This window comes from Fukomys damarensis, unplaced genomic scaffold (genome assembly GCF_012274545.1).
Source record: "Fukomys damarensis isolate Sample0158 unplaced genomic scaffold, DMR_v1.0_HiC HiC_scaffold_1, whole genome shotgun sequence".
Classification (NCBI taxonomy): domain Eukaryota; kingdom Metazoa; phylum Chordata; class Mammalia; order Rodentia; family Bathyergidae; genus Fukomys; species Fukomys damarensis.
This window is the reverse complement of record NW_022900913.1, coordinates 62107373-62123792: the sequence shown is the minus strand read 5'-3', so window position 1 is coordinate 62123792 and position 16420 is coordinate 62107373. Positions and strand designations below refer to the sequence as shown.

At 38.8% G+C, this 16420-nt stretch overlaps 1 protein-coding gene across 1 annotated transcript in view; it reads right to left on the bottom strand.

Moving 5' to 3' along the window:
* The window catches only part of Thbs4 (thrombospondin 4), a 47834-nt gene that overhangs the window by 28873 nt on the left and 2541 nt on the right, over positions 1–16420 (bottom strand). Inside the window, exon 3 of the mRNA XM_010604178.2 lies at positions 12077–12316. Coding sequence (XP_010602480.1) covers positions 12077–12316 — 240 coding nt within the window. The remainder of the gene's footprint in view (positions 1–12076; positions 12317–16420) is intronic.

The following is a 16420-nucleotide window of genomic DNA, read 5'->3' as shown; positions in this document are numbered from 1 at the left end:
TACTAAATTTCCTGACATATCAGCAAGACTAAATCAATATAGTACAAAAAGAAAATAATTGATTAAGGAAAGTAGACATGACAAGAAATTTCTATTTCTAACCTGCGATATAACAGATTTTTACCTTCTCATTTAAGACTAAATGTTGAGAATTTGTAATCTTAGCTGCATGACTGCAAATTAGATATACAAGTAGTAATCAAAAGAAAGAGAGTTGAGTCCAGAAAGAAGCACTAGCTGGGGATTCAGTTCAGTGGTTCCACCACCTACCTCAGAAAAAAGGACTAATTCAATTATTTCTCTGCAACTACTTTACTATTTAGAATAGTTTTACAAATACTTGCAATTTTTATAAACCAATAAAAATACCACTTCCCCCACCAAACTGGAACTAGATTATACACACACATGTCCAATATCTCCTCATTCTAGTTACAGCCACTACTTCTGTTCTTTATGAGAATAGTTTGTGAGGATGTACATAGGTCCTTAAAGCAAGTACTCTTGAGTCTTCTCCGCAAGCCAAGATTTCTGTGCATTCACCCCTGCCTGCTTTTAACAGGACCTTGTGGGGCACATGGGCCAGATTTATTTTCATAACCAAATTGCAGAATAGAGCTTTATAAATAGTATCAAGTGGAGCAATTCGTATACAGCAGGTACACAGTAAATATTATGAATATGAAGTTACTTTTTCTTACAGTATTTGGGAACACTTTATTTTCATATGGGTCAACATTCTGCTATATTTCATTTAATTCTTTCTTTTTGATAAACTGAAAACAAAAGGAAATTGAGGGTAATCTGAAGGGAATCTGAGGGGAATTTCCAACCAAAATCTGAGTCCCACAATATTCATTATGCAGCCCATTCTTCCCATTATTGTTTTTTACTTTTTTGCAAATAATAAAGTCACTTTGACCCAAATCCAGCATAAACAGCTTTTTACCAATTCCTAACTTAAGACAACTAAAATTTACAATCATGTGGCAGTATAAATTTTTAAATTACAGTTCATACATCTTGACAATCAAGATAGTCTAAAGTACAAAAAGTAAACTGCCCTTTAACTGAATTTCCTTCTTAAACATTAGGTCTTACTAGTTTATCTACCAAAAAAATTTCAGATGTTCTTCAAATACCTTTTGTAAATGTCATCTGTTAGTAAACAACATATGCAGATTACTAAATTTTGTTTCCAGTCTATACATGCCATTGAACACAGCTCTGTGTGTGTCAATATTAAGAAAAAAATAATAGAGCCCCCTGTAAGACTTGAATAGGCTAAAGTGACTCCATGCTAATAGGCCAGACTGTGCTTCTTCATATGCTAATTGCTACCTTGGTTAAGAGCCCACCCAGGGGCAAATGGTTTGACAAAAGGTGACCCTAGAACATTTCCTGCATAAGATGAGCAATGTGTTTGCAGTCTTGTTCTGTGAATTCCCTGACTCTTTGTTTAGAAAAACCTTATAAAAAGTACCTCAGCCCCTGAGCAGTTGCCTCTCTGAGCCACCTGGCTCCGGGAGTGCCATCTGGCCAGACTAATAAAGGTCCATTTACCATCTAGCCTGGTGTGTTCCTTCCTGGGTTTCTCGGTTCTCTGTCGTGTTCCCGGAGCCTCGCTGGGTGTTAGGGCCCAGCATCGTGGAGGCCTTTCGGCTGTTCACGCTCCATGGAGTGGAAGTGAGACTTTAGGTCTTACACCCCCCAAAATCCAAAAATAGAACCCCCCCAAAACAAGGAATATTTTGGTAAATAAAAATTATAAGTCAGCATAGTGTCCTTCAGAAAAAAGTGTGTGTGTACATATGTACAGATATATGTGTATCAACATATATAGAAAATATGTGAACATGAATGTAGTTCTAGGGAACTTATGGACTTTTGGGTGGGCATGTTATTTCCCATTGTTTCAGATAGGAGGCACAAACTTCTGAATTTAAGCTTTGCAAAGCTTAATAGAAACCTCCAATTTACAAATAAGGAATTCTCTATGGGTTGGAACTGCCCCATCACTCAAAAAAGAGAGAAAAATCATCTGTAAACTGGCACACTGCAGTGTATTCAGGGAGTCATAAAATGGCTGCTTGCCTTGGTATAATGAAGGAAAGTTGCTGTGCTTTGTGTTGTAAGTAAGACATGTCCAAGTCACCATAAAACTCACCACCACCCTCCATTACCTAGAGCATAAACAACAGAAGTCCAGCTGCACATACTTAGAACACTTGCAGTCACAATAGAAGAGAAACCATGAGTAAACTCTGTTTTTATACAAAACTGAAAAGAATCTCTTCCTGCCCCTCACCCTTTCAATGAAACCCGAAAGAAACAACAAAAAAATCCCTTACCTTCAATTTACTAATGTGGATATAATTAGGTTTCTATGCATCGCTGCAGCCAGGGTAATCAATTTTTTTCTTCCTCAAAAGAAGGGATTCTATTATGTGCATATGAACTACCACCTCCATAATGTCCATCAGAAGAAAAATTGTCAAGTGCCTTGACATTAACCATTCTTCATACTGGATCCAATAATTCTCATTTTTTATGGCTTCCATTTTTCACTTTTCTTTTTCATTACAAGTTCCTCACTTCTGTGCCTGTCCACTTTATCCTCAGGTATTCTTAGAGCAGTAAGACTACCCCAGAGGACAGGCAGACACCTGCTCAGAGTTCACTGTGTTTGCATCAGTCATACTGAGTATGGAAAGACCTGAACACTGGCTAGGGAGCAGCAGTCTGCTAGGGGGAGCTTTCTCCCAGGCAGGATCATGGGGAAAAGAGAAAGGACATGTTTCCTGACTCTCCTAAGCCCCTATTTCCAAGTTCACCTGGCCCTCTCTTAGCCTAACACACACTTGGGCAGAGAGAACAATACCGTCATTCACAGAGGAAATGATCCCATCATTCCACACCTCAGCAAGGTGTGAGGATTCAGCCCCCTAACCCTGGAACCATCACACCTCCTGGTGATACCTCTGTTCAGTTACCATATGCAGAGAAACTATCCCTAGGACAGTTCTGCTTCTCAGCCGCAGTGCATTCAGTATGCTTTTTCTCTTACCAGCACCTGAACAGTTCTGCCAGTGATTCTGGTGTGTAAATCTTGCAGGGCTCATACTTAGAACAGGGCTACGCTGGACCAAAGCAGAAGGCCATTGGCAAAAGGCACTTCTGTGGCAGTATGGTCTCTGCTTCCACTGTGCTCCACCTCTGAACTGCTCTATATATAGGTTCCTGACTCACAGTAGATCTTGTTTTGCACAGATTTGGGGGTCTAATAGATTGAGCTTCTTCTAGGACTGTTCCAATCAAGTTTTGCCTTCTCAAGCACACAAACAAGCAAGTGAAATTCGATAACTAGTGAATTTTAAAAAAAATGTCTAATCTCTTTACTTGTCCCAGGACTGGCCCCAATCTTCCTGCCACTTTATTACCCTCCACACTGCCCAGGGTGTTTATTACTAAATTTACCATACACCATGGCAGCTGAGAGCAACAATTCAAGTATTTCTATACAGTACAGCAATAATTCAGGGTTGAATAAAGTAGAATATTCATTTATTCATTCTAGTTTTTGTTACCCAGAATTATATCTTATTAAATGTGGAGGTGCTTTCTATTAATTATTAATATAAATCTTTTCCCTTTATACTTAATCTCTTTGTGCACTTGACAATTTGGGGCATTGATTTTTATGACACATTCCAAAAACTACATTTCCATGCCTGGAACCACATAGTAGAGCTTTGTAAGACCTAAAGTCTCACTTCCACTCCACGGAGTGTGAACAGCCGAAAGGCCTCCACGATGCTGGGCCCTAACACCCAGCGAGGCTCCGGGAACACGACAGAGAACCGAGAAACCCAGGAAGGAACACACCAGGCTAGATGGTAAAGAGACCTTTATTAGTCTGGCCAGATGGCACTCCCGGAGCCAGATGGCTCAGAGAGGCAACTACTCAGGGGCTGAGGTACTTTTTATAAGGTTTTTCTAAACAAAGAGTCAGGGAATTCACAGAACAAGACTGCAAACACATTGCTCATCTTATGCAGGAAATGTTCTAGGGTCACCTTTTGTCAAACCATTTGCCCCTGGGCGGGCTGTTAACCAAGGTAGCAATTAGCATATGAAGAAGCACAGTCTGGCCTATTAGCATGGAGTCACTTTAGCCTATTCAAGTCTTACAGCTTGATTAAATATGAGCTCAGTAACTGCAAGGGAATGAAAAAGCAAACCAAATAATAACGATTTACCATATTGCTATCTCAGGAAAAATTTTTCAAAAGGTGCTTTTCAAAGAGTGAGCCTGATAGCCAAAAACAATATGAAACATTGAATGTCAAAGTTGCAAAGCAGGGTGCCAGCTTTTGAAAACTGGAAATGCTTGAGAAAAGAAGTGAAAAGTGACCTGGCCTGCAGGTGGAAAGTCACAAAAGTAGTCTGGGGCTTTCTACTTTGTTTGGGAAATGGCTTTGCTCTTAGGCATCTTTAGATATCTAATGAAAGCCATCACCGTCAAGCTTTCTTCTTTGAAAATATGTGTAAGTTTAAAAACTGCCTAATGTGTTTTAGGATGAATATCCTTGTTTTCTTTTGTTTAGTTATTCTTATGCACTAGATGTTGGTAACCCTAGTACTTCAGAAATACATACAAAAGGTAAACCATCACATTGCTTTTTAAAGTACGCTGAGTGACTCCTAGCTGCAATATATGCCACCTGATTCAAACTGTTGTTATAATGGGTTGAGGAAATGTAGAGTTTACACAACAGAGAAAGACAGAGACAGAGACAAAGAGAGACAGAGACAGAGAGAAACTACCCAGTGAAAGAAAATCCAGCAATTATATTAAACATCAGCAGAGGGCATATGTTCTAAAAAAATTGCGAGACACATCATACATGTGTGCAACTATCTGGTAGGTGAAAAAGCTGGGAAGTACACAGAATCCAAAGGTCATGTTATAGAAGGAGCTGCAAAGCAATGTATTAAGTGCCCACGGAACTTTTCTAGCCTTACTGGAAACTCAGAATATTAACATTATAAGTCATTCAGCTTAATCACAAATGTCTTCAATAAAAATTCAGCCTTTCCCAGCACATTTCCAGTTACAAGGAGCTCATTACTTTAAAGAGAAACTCATTTCAGTTTTGGAATAGTACTTCAATATCTTTCTAATACAGAGTCAATACTAGTTTCCTCTGACTTTCACAAATGATTTCTCATTTTACTCCTCTGAGCTGTAGACAGACTTAGTCTGATCTTTATTTCAAATGACTTTTCAAATACTTTGAGGTAACTTTCATATCTCTCCTGTCTTGTGTCCAACTCCTTTATTTTCCCAATTGGGTTTTTTGTTTGTTTGTTTGTTTTGCTTTGTTTTTTGGGGTCTTTTTTTAGCATTTCACTTTGAACATGATTTTAACAATGAGGTCCAGATGAGTACTATTTTGGTGATTCTTTTTTTTTTTTTCTCATTGAGTTTATTGGTAATTTTTAAGTATACAGTACAGTTACATTTATCATTGGGATCTTGTACCTTTACATGACAGATCTTGGTTCTCATTTTTTCCCCATACCCCTGTCCTACCTTCACCCCCTCCCCCTCCCCTATTTATAAATGAGTTTGTTTCCATTTTTTCCTTTTCTCATATTTTTTATTTTCCTTTATTTCCTTTCCCCTACACTTTCCACTTCCCCCACACCCTCAGCCATTTTCTTCACATTTCACATTGTCAGTTATACAATTTGGATCTTATTTGCACATTTAGTTTTTCACACCAGAGAAACTATTTGGTATTTACACATGTGTCTTATTTATTTATTTTGGTGATTCTTCTCAAGGTAGTCTCTTGATTTCACAGAACTGTTAGTTCCCTGGGCTGCAAATATGTATTAATAAAACCCCAGATCTAAGGTGGTTTTTTAAAAAACATGCATCACAGCATCTGTTCATTCATCCAGTAAATATTTTTTAGCAGACACTATGTATCTGACTCTGTGCTCAACACTGATTGAATCTTAGTGCTTTTCGCTAGAACCCTTAGGTTAGATCTCTCACATCTTGTATTATTGCAATTTATTTTTCACTTCTAAGCAATGGATTTATGTTTATTCTTTTTAAATTTCATCTGATTGACTATGGTTCACTTTACCATCTTCTAAATACTTCTAAATACTGAGGGCTTCATACAACTTAAGCTTTCTAGCTTTTTGCCAGTTACAAATGTGTTAAAATCTTCATTTATGACACTAGGTTGAAAAATTCAGTGAAAATTCAGTTCTCTGTGATTCCTAAATGTTCCTGACAGCAGTACCACTATCATTTATTTTCTGTGCACCCTAAGATATATTCTGGTTGGATCTAGACAACTGAACTCAATAGAAAGATTGTCTGCTCCTATCTTCTCTAGATTTTTAAAAACTAGTCCTTGTCAAAAATCCACTAAATACTTAGATATAACATATCAACTCCTCACAGTACTACTGTGTAGCTCATTCTTTTTTTATATTATTCAGAAAGGTATGTGTGAGTTCATGAAATTATTTTCTGAAGTGGAGATATATTATATTTACAGCTTCTTTTTAAGTTCACCAGCTTAGAAACTTTCACCGAAAAAAAAGAGTTTAATGCAATTTATTCTTAAGGTAGTAACCCCATCTTATCTTCCAAAAATCCCAGACTTATTTTCCCAGGGGCAATCTTTAAATACATGGATAATAATCCAAACCTCTAGTGGTTTATCTTAAAGCTCACAAGTCTGTAGCTTTCAGTATCTATCTTTCTTCTTTTTATAAAAAGAAAAACATTTGCCTTTCCCTGGTCAGTTCTCCATGATTCCTAAATGTTACTGACAAGAGCTCCACTATCAATTTCTTTTCTGAGCACCCTAATATATAATTTACTTAGATCTAAACAGCTAAATTCACTGGAAATACAGTTTTCTCCTACTCATCTAGATTTTTTTTTTCTTTTAACTATTCCTGACCAGATGAAGAACATTTCCTTTCATGGGCACAAAAGAACTATGACTTAACTCAATCATCTGTTAATCCAGCCTCACGTAGCCTAGACAGGAGATTTATTCCTACCTTTTTCTTCCTTATTCTGAACATTCCATAACTAAAAGCATCCCTTTTAACATTTTATGTGTGACTCACTAACTTTGGTTCAGTTAGGTTTTAGTTTCTCTGTGCTAATTGTTACAGTTTTGTGAAAAATTTTAAATTCTTCCCATCTTCTGCATATGACCACTTTCAAACTGAGCTCAGTCAAAGGGAGTTCACAGGAATATTTTGAAAGAGAAAATAAGTGTTGAGCCATTAGCATAGTCCTGGCACACTATAAAGGCTCACTAAATGCTGTTATTAATGTTTGAAGCCCCTCACTTTTCCCCCAGTCGTTACTGAGTCCAGAATTTACTTTCTACACTCTCCCATCTCTCTAGAGCTGTTTCTTTTTTAAGCCCCAGAAGTACTACTCTGAGCCACTAGCCAGCTCCTATCCTGAGGCTCAGGAATTTGACAAACCTCTATCACAACAGCAAATTCTTGGGGTTCTTTCTTTCCACATCACCAACTTGTTCTTTGGTGACAATCAATGAACACTATAGAAGCAGTTTTTTCCATTTCCTTTTTCTGAAAGACAGTGCTATCATTAAGATAAGCCTTTGTCTGTTTTTGCAAGACAGTAACTTAAATGGTTTATATCCATCTGTCCATCTGCTTATCTATCCACCTAGCTCGCCATCCATCCTAAACCATATAAGTACCCAAAATTCTTAGTGTACCTCATAGACTAAAGGTTATTAGACCTTATGTACTCATAATTCAGATTGTACCATCAAATTGTGAGGTAGCTTTTATCACCCCCACTTTACAGTGTCAAAAACACTACCTGTGCAGTTTCACATCCTTATCCAGAATGTGTTCAACATCCACTCATTAAAAAATGTTGAGCACTTCCCCTGTACCAGATACTGTAATTTCATAATTTCCAAGTGGTGTATGTATTCTTTAACAAATGAGTCTACTTTTCTCTGCCTCTGTGTATTCTATCCAATCTGCTCATGAGCCACTTCTATGCTCAAGGCGTTGCTGTACTGCTGCACTACAGCCACAGAACCACAGCAGACCTAATTCCTTGCCCCAGTGGAGCTCACAACTACTAGAGAGAAAAAACTGGAAGTAATTCAAGTGCAAGGTCAACTAAGATTAGTGCCTTTTTTTAAGAGATAAAAAGCCATACAAGGACAACTAGGAGAAGGTATTTGAGATGGGTTTGAGCGGTCTCTGGAGAGGGTGTATGGCATATGCTGAGGAAAGTAGAGGGCCGGAGAAAAAGAAATGGAGAAGGGAAGATGACATGAGTGGACCCGTGGAATAATAGCTGGTCCTTCCAGCTGAAGTAGACTGCATAGAGAGCCGGACTGAGGGACAAATTGCAAAGACTGACTGGAGGTCCTGCAGTGGAAGCCCTGAATGCCCACCTGAGGCATTTCTACCATATTCAATTTGGAATGGGAAGGCACTCAAGGTCTTTGGGTCAGGAGTAACTTGACCCAAATTATGTTTTATGAGAATTAATGAGGTACCCATGGATGGGATAACTTAGCGAGAAAGAGTAGGAGAGAGGTCAGTGGCAAACACATTCCTTGGCATCTTCATTTGCTACACTTTAGTTTATTCCTGGAGCTTATGTGGGCCCAGACAGCCTACTCCTGCTCCTTGACACCAAAGGATCAAGGATTCCTGCTCCCTCTCCCAAATCATGGACTCATGAAAGTCCAGTATAGAGAAAGAGGTGCTTTAGTTTATTTTTTTTAATTCAGGTGTTTTAAATTAGTAGAGATACATTTGGATTTCTTCTGATGGCTTTCCTGTTTTCCATGCAAATCAACAAGAAGCACAGCCTTGGCCAGTTGACTGATCTATAGAGCTCACCATCAAAAGAGACAATAATCCACTCCATAAACTATGTCAGCATGGCCACCAATGAATGCCTCTCGGGGAGTCAAAACCACACATCACCTCTTTCCATAGACAGGAGGAACCTCTAACTTCTCTTTATTGTTCCAAATACAAGGGGCTACTGCTCCTTCCTAGAACTTTCATACATGCTAGTGATGGCAAAGATTTGTTCTTTTCCCACTGTTCCAGTGAAACTTCTTTTTTGCACATTCTTTAATTCTTCTGGCTTTGAAACTATACAAATCTCTCTTCCTTTACTTATTTCTGTATTTTTCCAGGACTTATTCCTGAGCCACATCCCCACTGCCCATTTTCTGTGAACCATTTATCTTCCTGATAGATTAGAGGACCAAGTGTGTGTGTGTGTGTGTGTGTGTGTGTGTGTGTGTGTGTGTGTGTGTGTAATAGTTCTCCATTGCTACAACAAAATATTAAGATCAACAATTTAAGAGGAAAGGTTTATTCTGTCTCATGGTTTCAGAGGTTTCAGTCTGTGGTTTATTGGCTCCAGTGCTTTTGGGTCTGAAGCAAGGAAGAGCATCATGATGGGCAGCATGCAATGTAACAAAGCTGCTCACTTCATGGATGCCAGGAAGCAAAAGGAGAAATAAAGAAGGACCAGGGTCCCAACATCCACTTCAGGGGCCTGCCCCAGTGACCTAACTACATTCAAGTAGATCCCACCTCCTAAGTATTTCACTGTCTCCAATGAGATGCCAGAACAGGCTGGCAACCATGTCATCAGCCCATGGGTTACTGGGGGGACACTTGAGCTCCAAATCACAAAGGAGGTGCACATCAATCCTTTGATTTTCCTTATTGTTTCAATCAGCTGGCATTTATAATTACATCACATTATCAGTGATTCTTCGGGGGAAACTGAAGAATTTTGTTTATCACTCATTTATCCACCTGCCTGAATATCTAGTGTTACTCTTGCCTTCCTGGAGTAAACGGGCAAACTCAGTTCAGGAGAAATTGTTCCATCATGTGTCCTGACACCACAGACCTCCACAATGGGTTCACACAGACCGGCCAATTTAGAAACAGAGGGTGAGATGCAGTGAGGCTGAAAAGCCAAGTGCAGGGTTGTCACTCTGCAGAATACCTTCTAGTCAGTAAACTCAAGAGAACATCTTCCCATGGCATCTGAAATAGTGAGAAGCTGCTGACCGTGGGTGGAGAGCTCTACTGCTAGCTGGATTGGTGGGAGACAAGCAGCACCTTCGAGAGAAGTGAGACAGAGGAAGCTATTTCATTTGGAGCAGAGAGATGGGCTGTTGCCCCAACCGGCCAAAAGATGGGGCCAAGGGGTCAGAAATGGCTGACCATGTCCCCAGACTCTTGCCTGACACATTACAGACTCCTGAGAGCCAGGAAGCAGGGACGAAGGAAGCAGACTTGGAAATGGGTAAAGGAGCGAAGGACAGTACTGGAACTTGACCTGAAAGAAGGGATAAAAGCCTCATTCCTTTTTGTTGTGATCCTATAGTCCTAGCAAAGCTAAGAATTGGGAATTTCTTTCAGCTACTAAACCTAAGAATTGGGAATTTCTTTCAGCTACTAAACCTAAGAATTGGGAATTTCTTTCAGCTTCTAAACCTACAGATCTAAGGGTTCAATCAGAAGTAAAACCAGAAAGACTGGGCCAGGGATTTAGCTCAGTGGTTCTGCCACCTGCCTCGCAAGCGCATAGTCCCAAGTTTGATGCCCAGTACCAAAACAAACAAACAACAACAACAACAGCAACAACAACAAAAAACTAAGAAAGACTGTAAATAAAACCTATGAAAGACTAATAGGAAGTGTCTACTTTCTTAAAGCAAGCTGAAATAAATACAAAACCCAGTCAGAAGAACTGGCCCTCCCCTTTTATTAAATGCATGAGGCAGCAGCATATTTGTCACATTCCTCAGTAAATGGGAGGGTTTTATTTTGTTTTGTTTTTTGGTGGTTTTGAGACAGGGTTTTACTGTGTAGTTCAGGCTGGCCTCAAACTCACAGTGATCTTCCTACATCAGTCTCACAAGTACTGGGATTACAGCCATGCTTGGCTCCTCAGCAAATGAGAACAGGTGTTGTCCCCATGGCATGGGTGGAAAGGAAGGGAATGAAAAACAGTAACCTTTTTCTCTGGGAGTCATTTCTTACTGACTGGAGCAACTCACTACAGCAACAAAAGAGATGACCACAAAGGGATGAAAGAGCTGTGCAAAGTGACATGAAGCAGGCAGATGAGACCTGTTTATTCTGTCCAACAGTGGAGGAGCACTTTCTCCCTTGAGGCCAGCAAGCTTCTCACAGAACTGGGAGTTAGATCTACTCAGCCACTGGGATCCAAGGGAACATATGAGTGATATGGGTAGAATGTTTATATTCTCCCTCATCAAATTCACATACTGAAGTCCTATTCCTCAATGTAATGGTATTTGGAGGTGGGACCAGTGGGAAGTGATTGCGCACACCTGTAATCCCAACACTATGGGAGCCTGAGGTAGGATGGCAAGTTCCAGCCCAACCTGGGTGACTTAGGGCTGAAGCTGAGACCTTCATGATGGGATCCATGCTCCTTTAAGAAGAGACATGAGAGAAATTAGTCTCCCTCCACTGTGTGAAGAGGCAATAAAAAGATGACCATCCAGAAGCCAGCAAGTAGGCCCTTATCAGGAGCCACATCTGCCAGCACTTTGCCCTCAGGTTCCCCAGGCTCCAAAACTGTGAGAAATAAATGTCCGTTGTGTACACCACCTATGAGGTGGCATTTTATTATAGCAGCAAAAGCTGAAGGAGACAGTGACCTCTGGTCTTGGGTCTTGTTTCTTCCAGAACCAGACTGAGAATAACATGAGGACATATGACAATGTCAAAAGACAACGTGGCCATAAGCAATTCTTCATTCTTTCTACTGATATTGCTATACCTCCTCTGAGTAAGGCAAATGTACAAAAATAACCCACCAAAACACAAAAACATAGTATTGGACATGAACAGAACAACAGGTGAGAATAAATTTGTACAACAGAAACACCATAAGGAATTCCAAAATTCTAGAATAGGAGAAAGGGATTTTTATGAAAGTCATTTCTATAATTTTGCTTACCTTTGTTTAGGCGTCCCATTACAGTAAATTCAAAATATTTGCTGTTGTCAGTTGAGTAGAGGCCAAAGATGGTGGCTGAGCTTTTAGAGTGCAGCTTGAAGGTGGAGATCATGTACAGTTCGCTCAGGGCAGGGTCTTGCAGGATGGGCAGCAGAGCACCTGGATTAAGCCTCTGACTGGAGGATGGGAGGAGGTCAAAGACTGGAGGGGGGAGAAAGGCATTCAATAATTTAGGTAAAACTTTAATTGGAAAGAAAAACCTTAGGGAAACATGGTTGTGGAGTATTTGAAAATAAAGTACAAAATAATATAGTAAACTAATTTTGTATAATTTTTTACTTTGCCAAACTCACCAGCTCTTCCCTGACATTTTGTCAGTGGCTAGATGTTTGAAGTGATATTCATCATTGGTTATAGCCCTTAAGAGAATACTCAATTTGCAAACTTAAAATTGGAGTTGGCTAAACAAGTGCCCCTAAAATTGCCCACTAGGAAAAAGAGGAAAAGGTGAGAGCACTCAAGTTGTTTTTCCCAGGCTCTCTGGCAGTGAATTTCAGCCATGTGGTCCCCTATGTATGTCCCAGTCTAGAGCAAAGTGCATATTTCTGGTCAACAACAAATGACAGGGAGAGCAGCAGTAAGCATGAATGTGGTGAGACATAGTGTTGGCAAACTGATTGCTACTTTTGTGAGACTTGCATGTTTGCTCCCTTTTTGCCTTCACAATTTCTAATATTTGTTCTGCTTAAAAATTCTCATCTTTTCTTTTCCCTTATTACCTTGTGATAAAATGAAAAAAATGGAAATAAAGTGTTTGTAAATGGGGAGGAAAAAACATTCTCATTGTCCTGGGTATGGTGTTGCATGACTGTGATGCCAGCACTTGTAAGATGGAAGCAGGTGAATCGATATGAGTTTAAGGTCAGCCTGAACTATATAGAAAGACCCTGTCTCAAAAAGAAAAGAGAAGTGAAGAAAAGAAAGAAAGAAAGAAAGATTCCATTGCAGAAACAAACAAAATGATGTGGTTTCTACTTCAACTGCATGCTGATGGATACAGCTGGTCTACAAACACTAAACTCTGCATTTGTATTTATATAAGTTGCTTTTGATCAAGCAAGCAGAATTTTTCCCAACAGCTTTATAAGACTTACAAAAGCTAAGACCTGTGTTACACCAGAGCCATTTAAAAGGCAAAGGCCATATTTGAACAATACTTAGTAGAAGCTATTTAGACTTTCTGTTACTTTGTGGAAAATATTGTTTGAACAATTTCATACCTAGTAGGAACTTCAGCATCTAGAACTGTCTTCTGGATACATAATCTGATTACTGAAAGGAGAGTACTAATAATTTATAGAGTACTATTAAAATCAACAAAATGATAAGCATCCTTATAGAAAAATGAGGAAAGAACATGAAAAGGTGATTTACAGAAAGAAGAATTACAACTGACCAACCGCTATACTAATATACATTCATAGCCTACTTAATGATGAAGCAACCTACTAGGATATTATTTTCACTATCAATTTGAAAAGATACCAATACAATAATGTTCAATGTTGCTGAGGGTTCAGGGAAATGGACTCTCTTATATAGTATGTGGTAAGATTTAAAATTAAATAACATAACCAAAGGCCCCCCAAAACACATGCTCTTTGACCTATCAATTGTACTTATGGGAATTCTAAGGAAATCATGGATAATACCGTAAATGATTTCATTACAAAGATATGTGTCATCAGTGGTAAGTCTAGAATTTCTTTTTGGAGAGAAATTAAGTAAAATTTTAAGTGGAAGAGATAAAGTTCCTGGAGATTTGGTTGGCATAGTACTTTGCCATGAAGACACAGATAGTTATCAGGAAAGAAGAAAGGGCTTGACAGAAGTTAAAGGGATGGTTGGTGTCAAGTCCAGGCATTCTGTGACACTTCAGTTGTTCATTAAATTATGATTTGCAATATCAAATATGGGAAACAACGTCAGTGTTCTGTGTTCTACATTACAAACCTAAGTAGAGTAATTCTGGTCAGAATCGCATCTATTTTAAAATGTAGATAAATACCAACATAGAAAGGTATTCATATTGAATAAGTGAAAAGAAAGATAAAACTCTGTAACATGATCCCATTTGACATATTTGCATAGAAAAAGATTTGAAATGAAAGAATATAGCAACAGGTTAACATTAAAAGTAGCCATTTTTGAGTTGCATAAGTTTTTTCTTTCTTTTTGCTGATTCAGCTTCTATTTTCAGTATTTTAAAATGAATAGCATTGCTTTTGTAATAAGAAAAAAATGAATAAAAGAAATAGGAAATCCCTAGTTATTAAAGAACTTTCTTTAAAAAAAGAATATTCTTTTAAAAGACAATTTGTCTTCAAGCTAGATCTATAACATTTGACATATACAAGAGGACCTTACACTGCAATGGATTTAACACTGGACATAATGGAAATTTGCTCCAACAGTCCTTATCCCCACAACATGAAGACAGCTGCCTACTGTATGTCAAATGATAAAATGGATTTTTAAATTTCCAGTGAAATGGAAACTTTACATTTCCACCAATGAGGTCAAAGGCAAGATAAAGCAAGGTGTTGAAAAGTTCCATTCAGGAAAAGACATCTTTAGAAAAAGAGATGTGTGATCAAAAAATGGGAGCTACATTCAAAACTAAACTCTTGATACTCTTGATCTTTGATAAGGTCCATAATTTAACTCAAGCCAAACGCTGTATTTCAATCCATGAAGTTTATCTGATCCATTTGCTGGTGTCCCAAGAGGCTGAGTTGGGATTAGTTAGTAATGACTTCAGAGAGTGTTTTGAAAAGGAAATGAGATACTACCATTTTCTACTAATGTTATTATGTTGTAGTAAAAGTACCAGGATCCAAGCACATGCTCTAGTGTTACAGGTGAAATTACTGCTACCAAAGAGCCCAACTATTATGGTATGTAAATTGAATACATACTAATTTAAGACTAGCAATGGAGCTCAGGGGAAAAGGATAGAAGCAAATTATCCAGTTGAGCTGTTAGTTGCAGACTAGCTAGATAACTCAATAAAAGGCTCTACCAGGAACTTGACCTAACTAGATCATCTATGCCTCCTAAATTAAAAAGATAATTTAGGTTGGATAGCCCAATTTTCAGTCTCAATAAAACTGCTAGGTCTAAGAAGCATAATCTGTATGTAAAGTATACCAGCAAGTTGTGTATTCAAATACCAGAATTTCTATAACCTAAAACATTATTCAAACCTGCCAAATAGCCTCTGCAATAAAACTTTTAAATTGTGTTTTAAAATTTGTCTTACCTGAGAATTACAGGACACAATACATATCACAAACCACTGTATGTAAAATGTTTCAACCCAAACCAAGATTAGCAGCACAGTACCCCCCTCAACCATGATTTGTTTGCCTGAACTGGAATCAGATGAGTAACTTGATGAAATGGGAAGTTTAAATGGGTGCTCACTGCAGAGAGGAGTTAGGGGAGTCAGAGAATACACTCTTCATGCTGGCTTCATGAGGAACAAGTTTTTTTCCATGAAGTTTATTGGTACATTAAAAGCAAACGACGACACAGTTACATTTATCATTGAGATCTTATACTTTTACATGATATATCTTGGTTCTTGCTTTTCCCCTACACCCCACCCCTCCCTTCACCCCCTCCACCCTTTTAACTTCAAACTATGTGTCTCTTTCAGTTTTATTTACTAAAGCTGTAATAAATCAACCTAGGCATCCAGTTCACATAGGATAGACCATGACTGGATAGCCAGGCGGAGCTCTAAGATCTTTTCTTGCTTAAATCATTTCTTCCTTTTTAGTCTTCACAAGAAATTCTGTTTAACTGTGAGTGCTTTCTGCCTATAGCCTATTTTCACCCCATTTCACAGAGGGATTTAAGGACTATCTAGGTACCTTTCAAACTACTTATCAAATGTTTACTTTTTTGTGGGGGGGGGATGATCAATTTTACAGCCCTTCTCCCTTATCTCAAGAATCAAGAGATGAAAACCGCTCTGAAAGGGCCTTCCCTGTGGCCACCCAATGGAGTAACGCCGGGCTCTCCTCAAGGAGTATGGGTTCTAAGCGAGGCAAACATTGCTTCCAGCCCAAAAGACTGTGCGAACTTGAGGGGCAAAGGCTGTGTGGAGGGACAAGCCATGGCAGAGAGACCTGTCCGGACGCCCCTGGGATTGCACCTGACAGTTCTAGGATCCTGTAACTAGCTTTGAAGCCAATCCCAAATCTTCTCATAGACATGGTAATAAGTTTGACGCATCCAAAACTGTTACTGGGGGAAACGGTCATATCACCTCGCTGT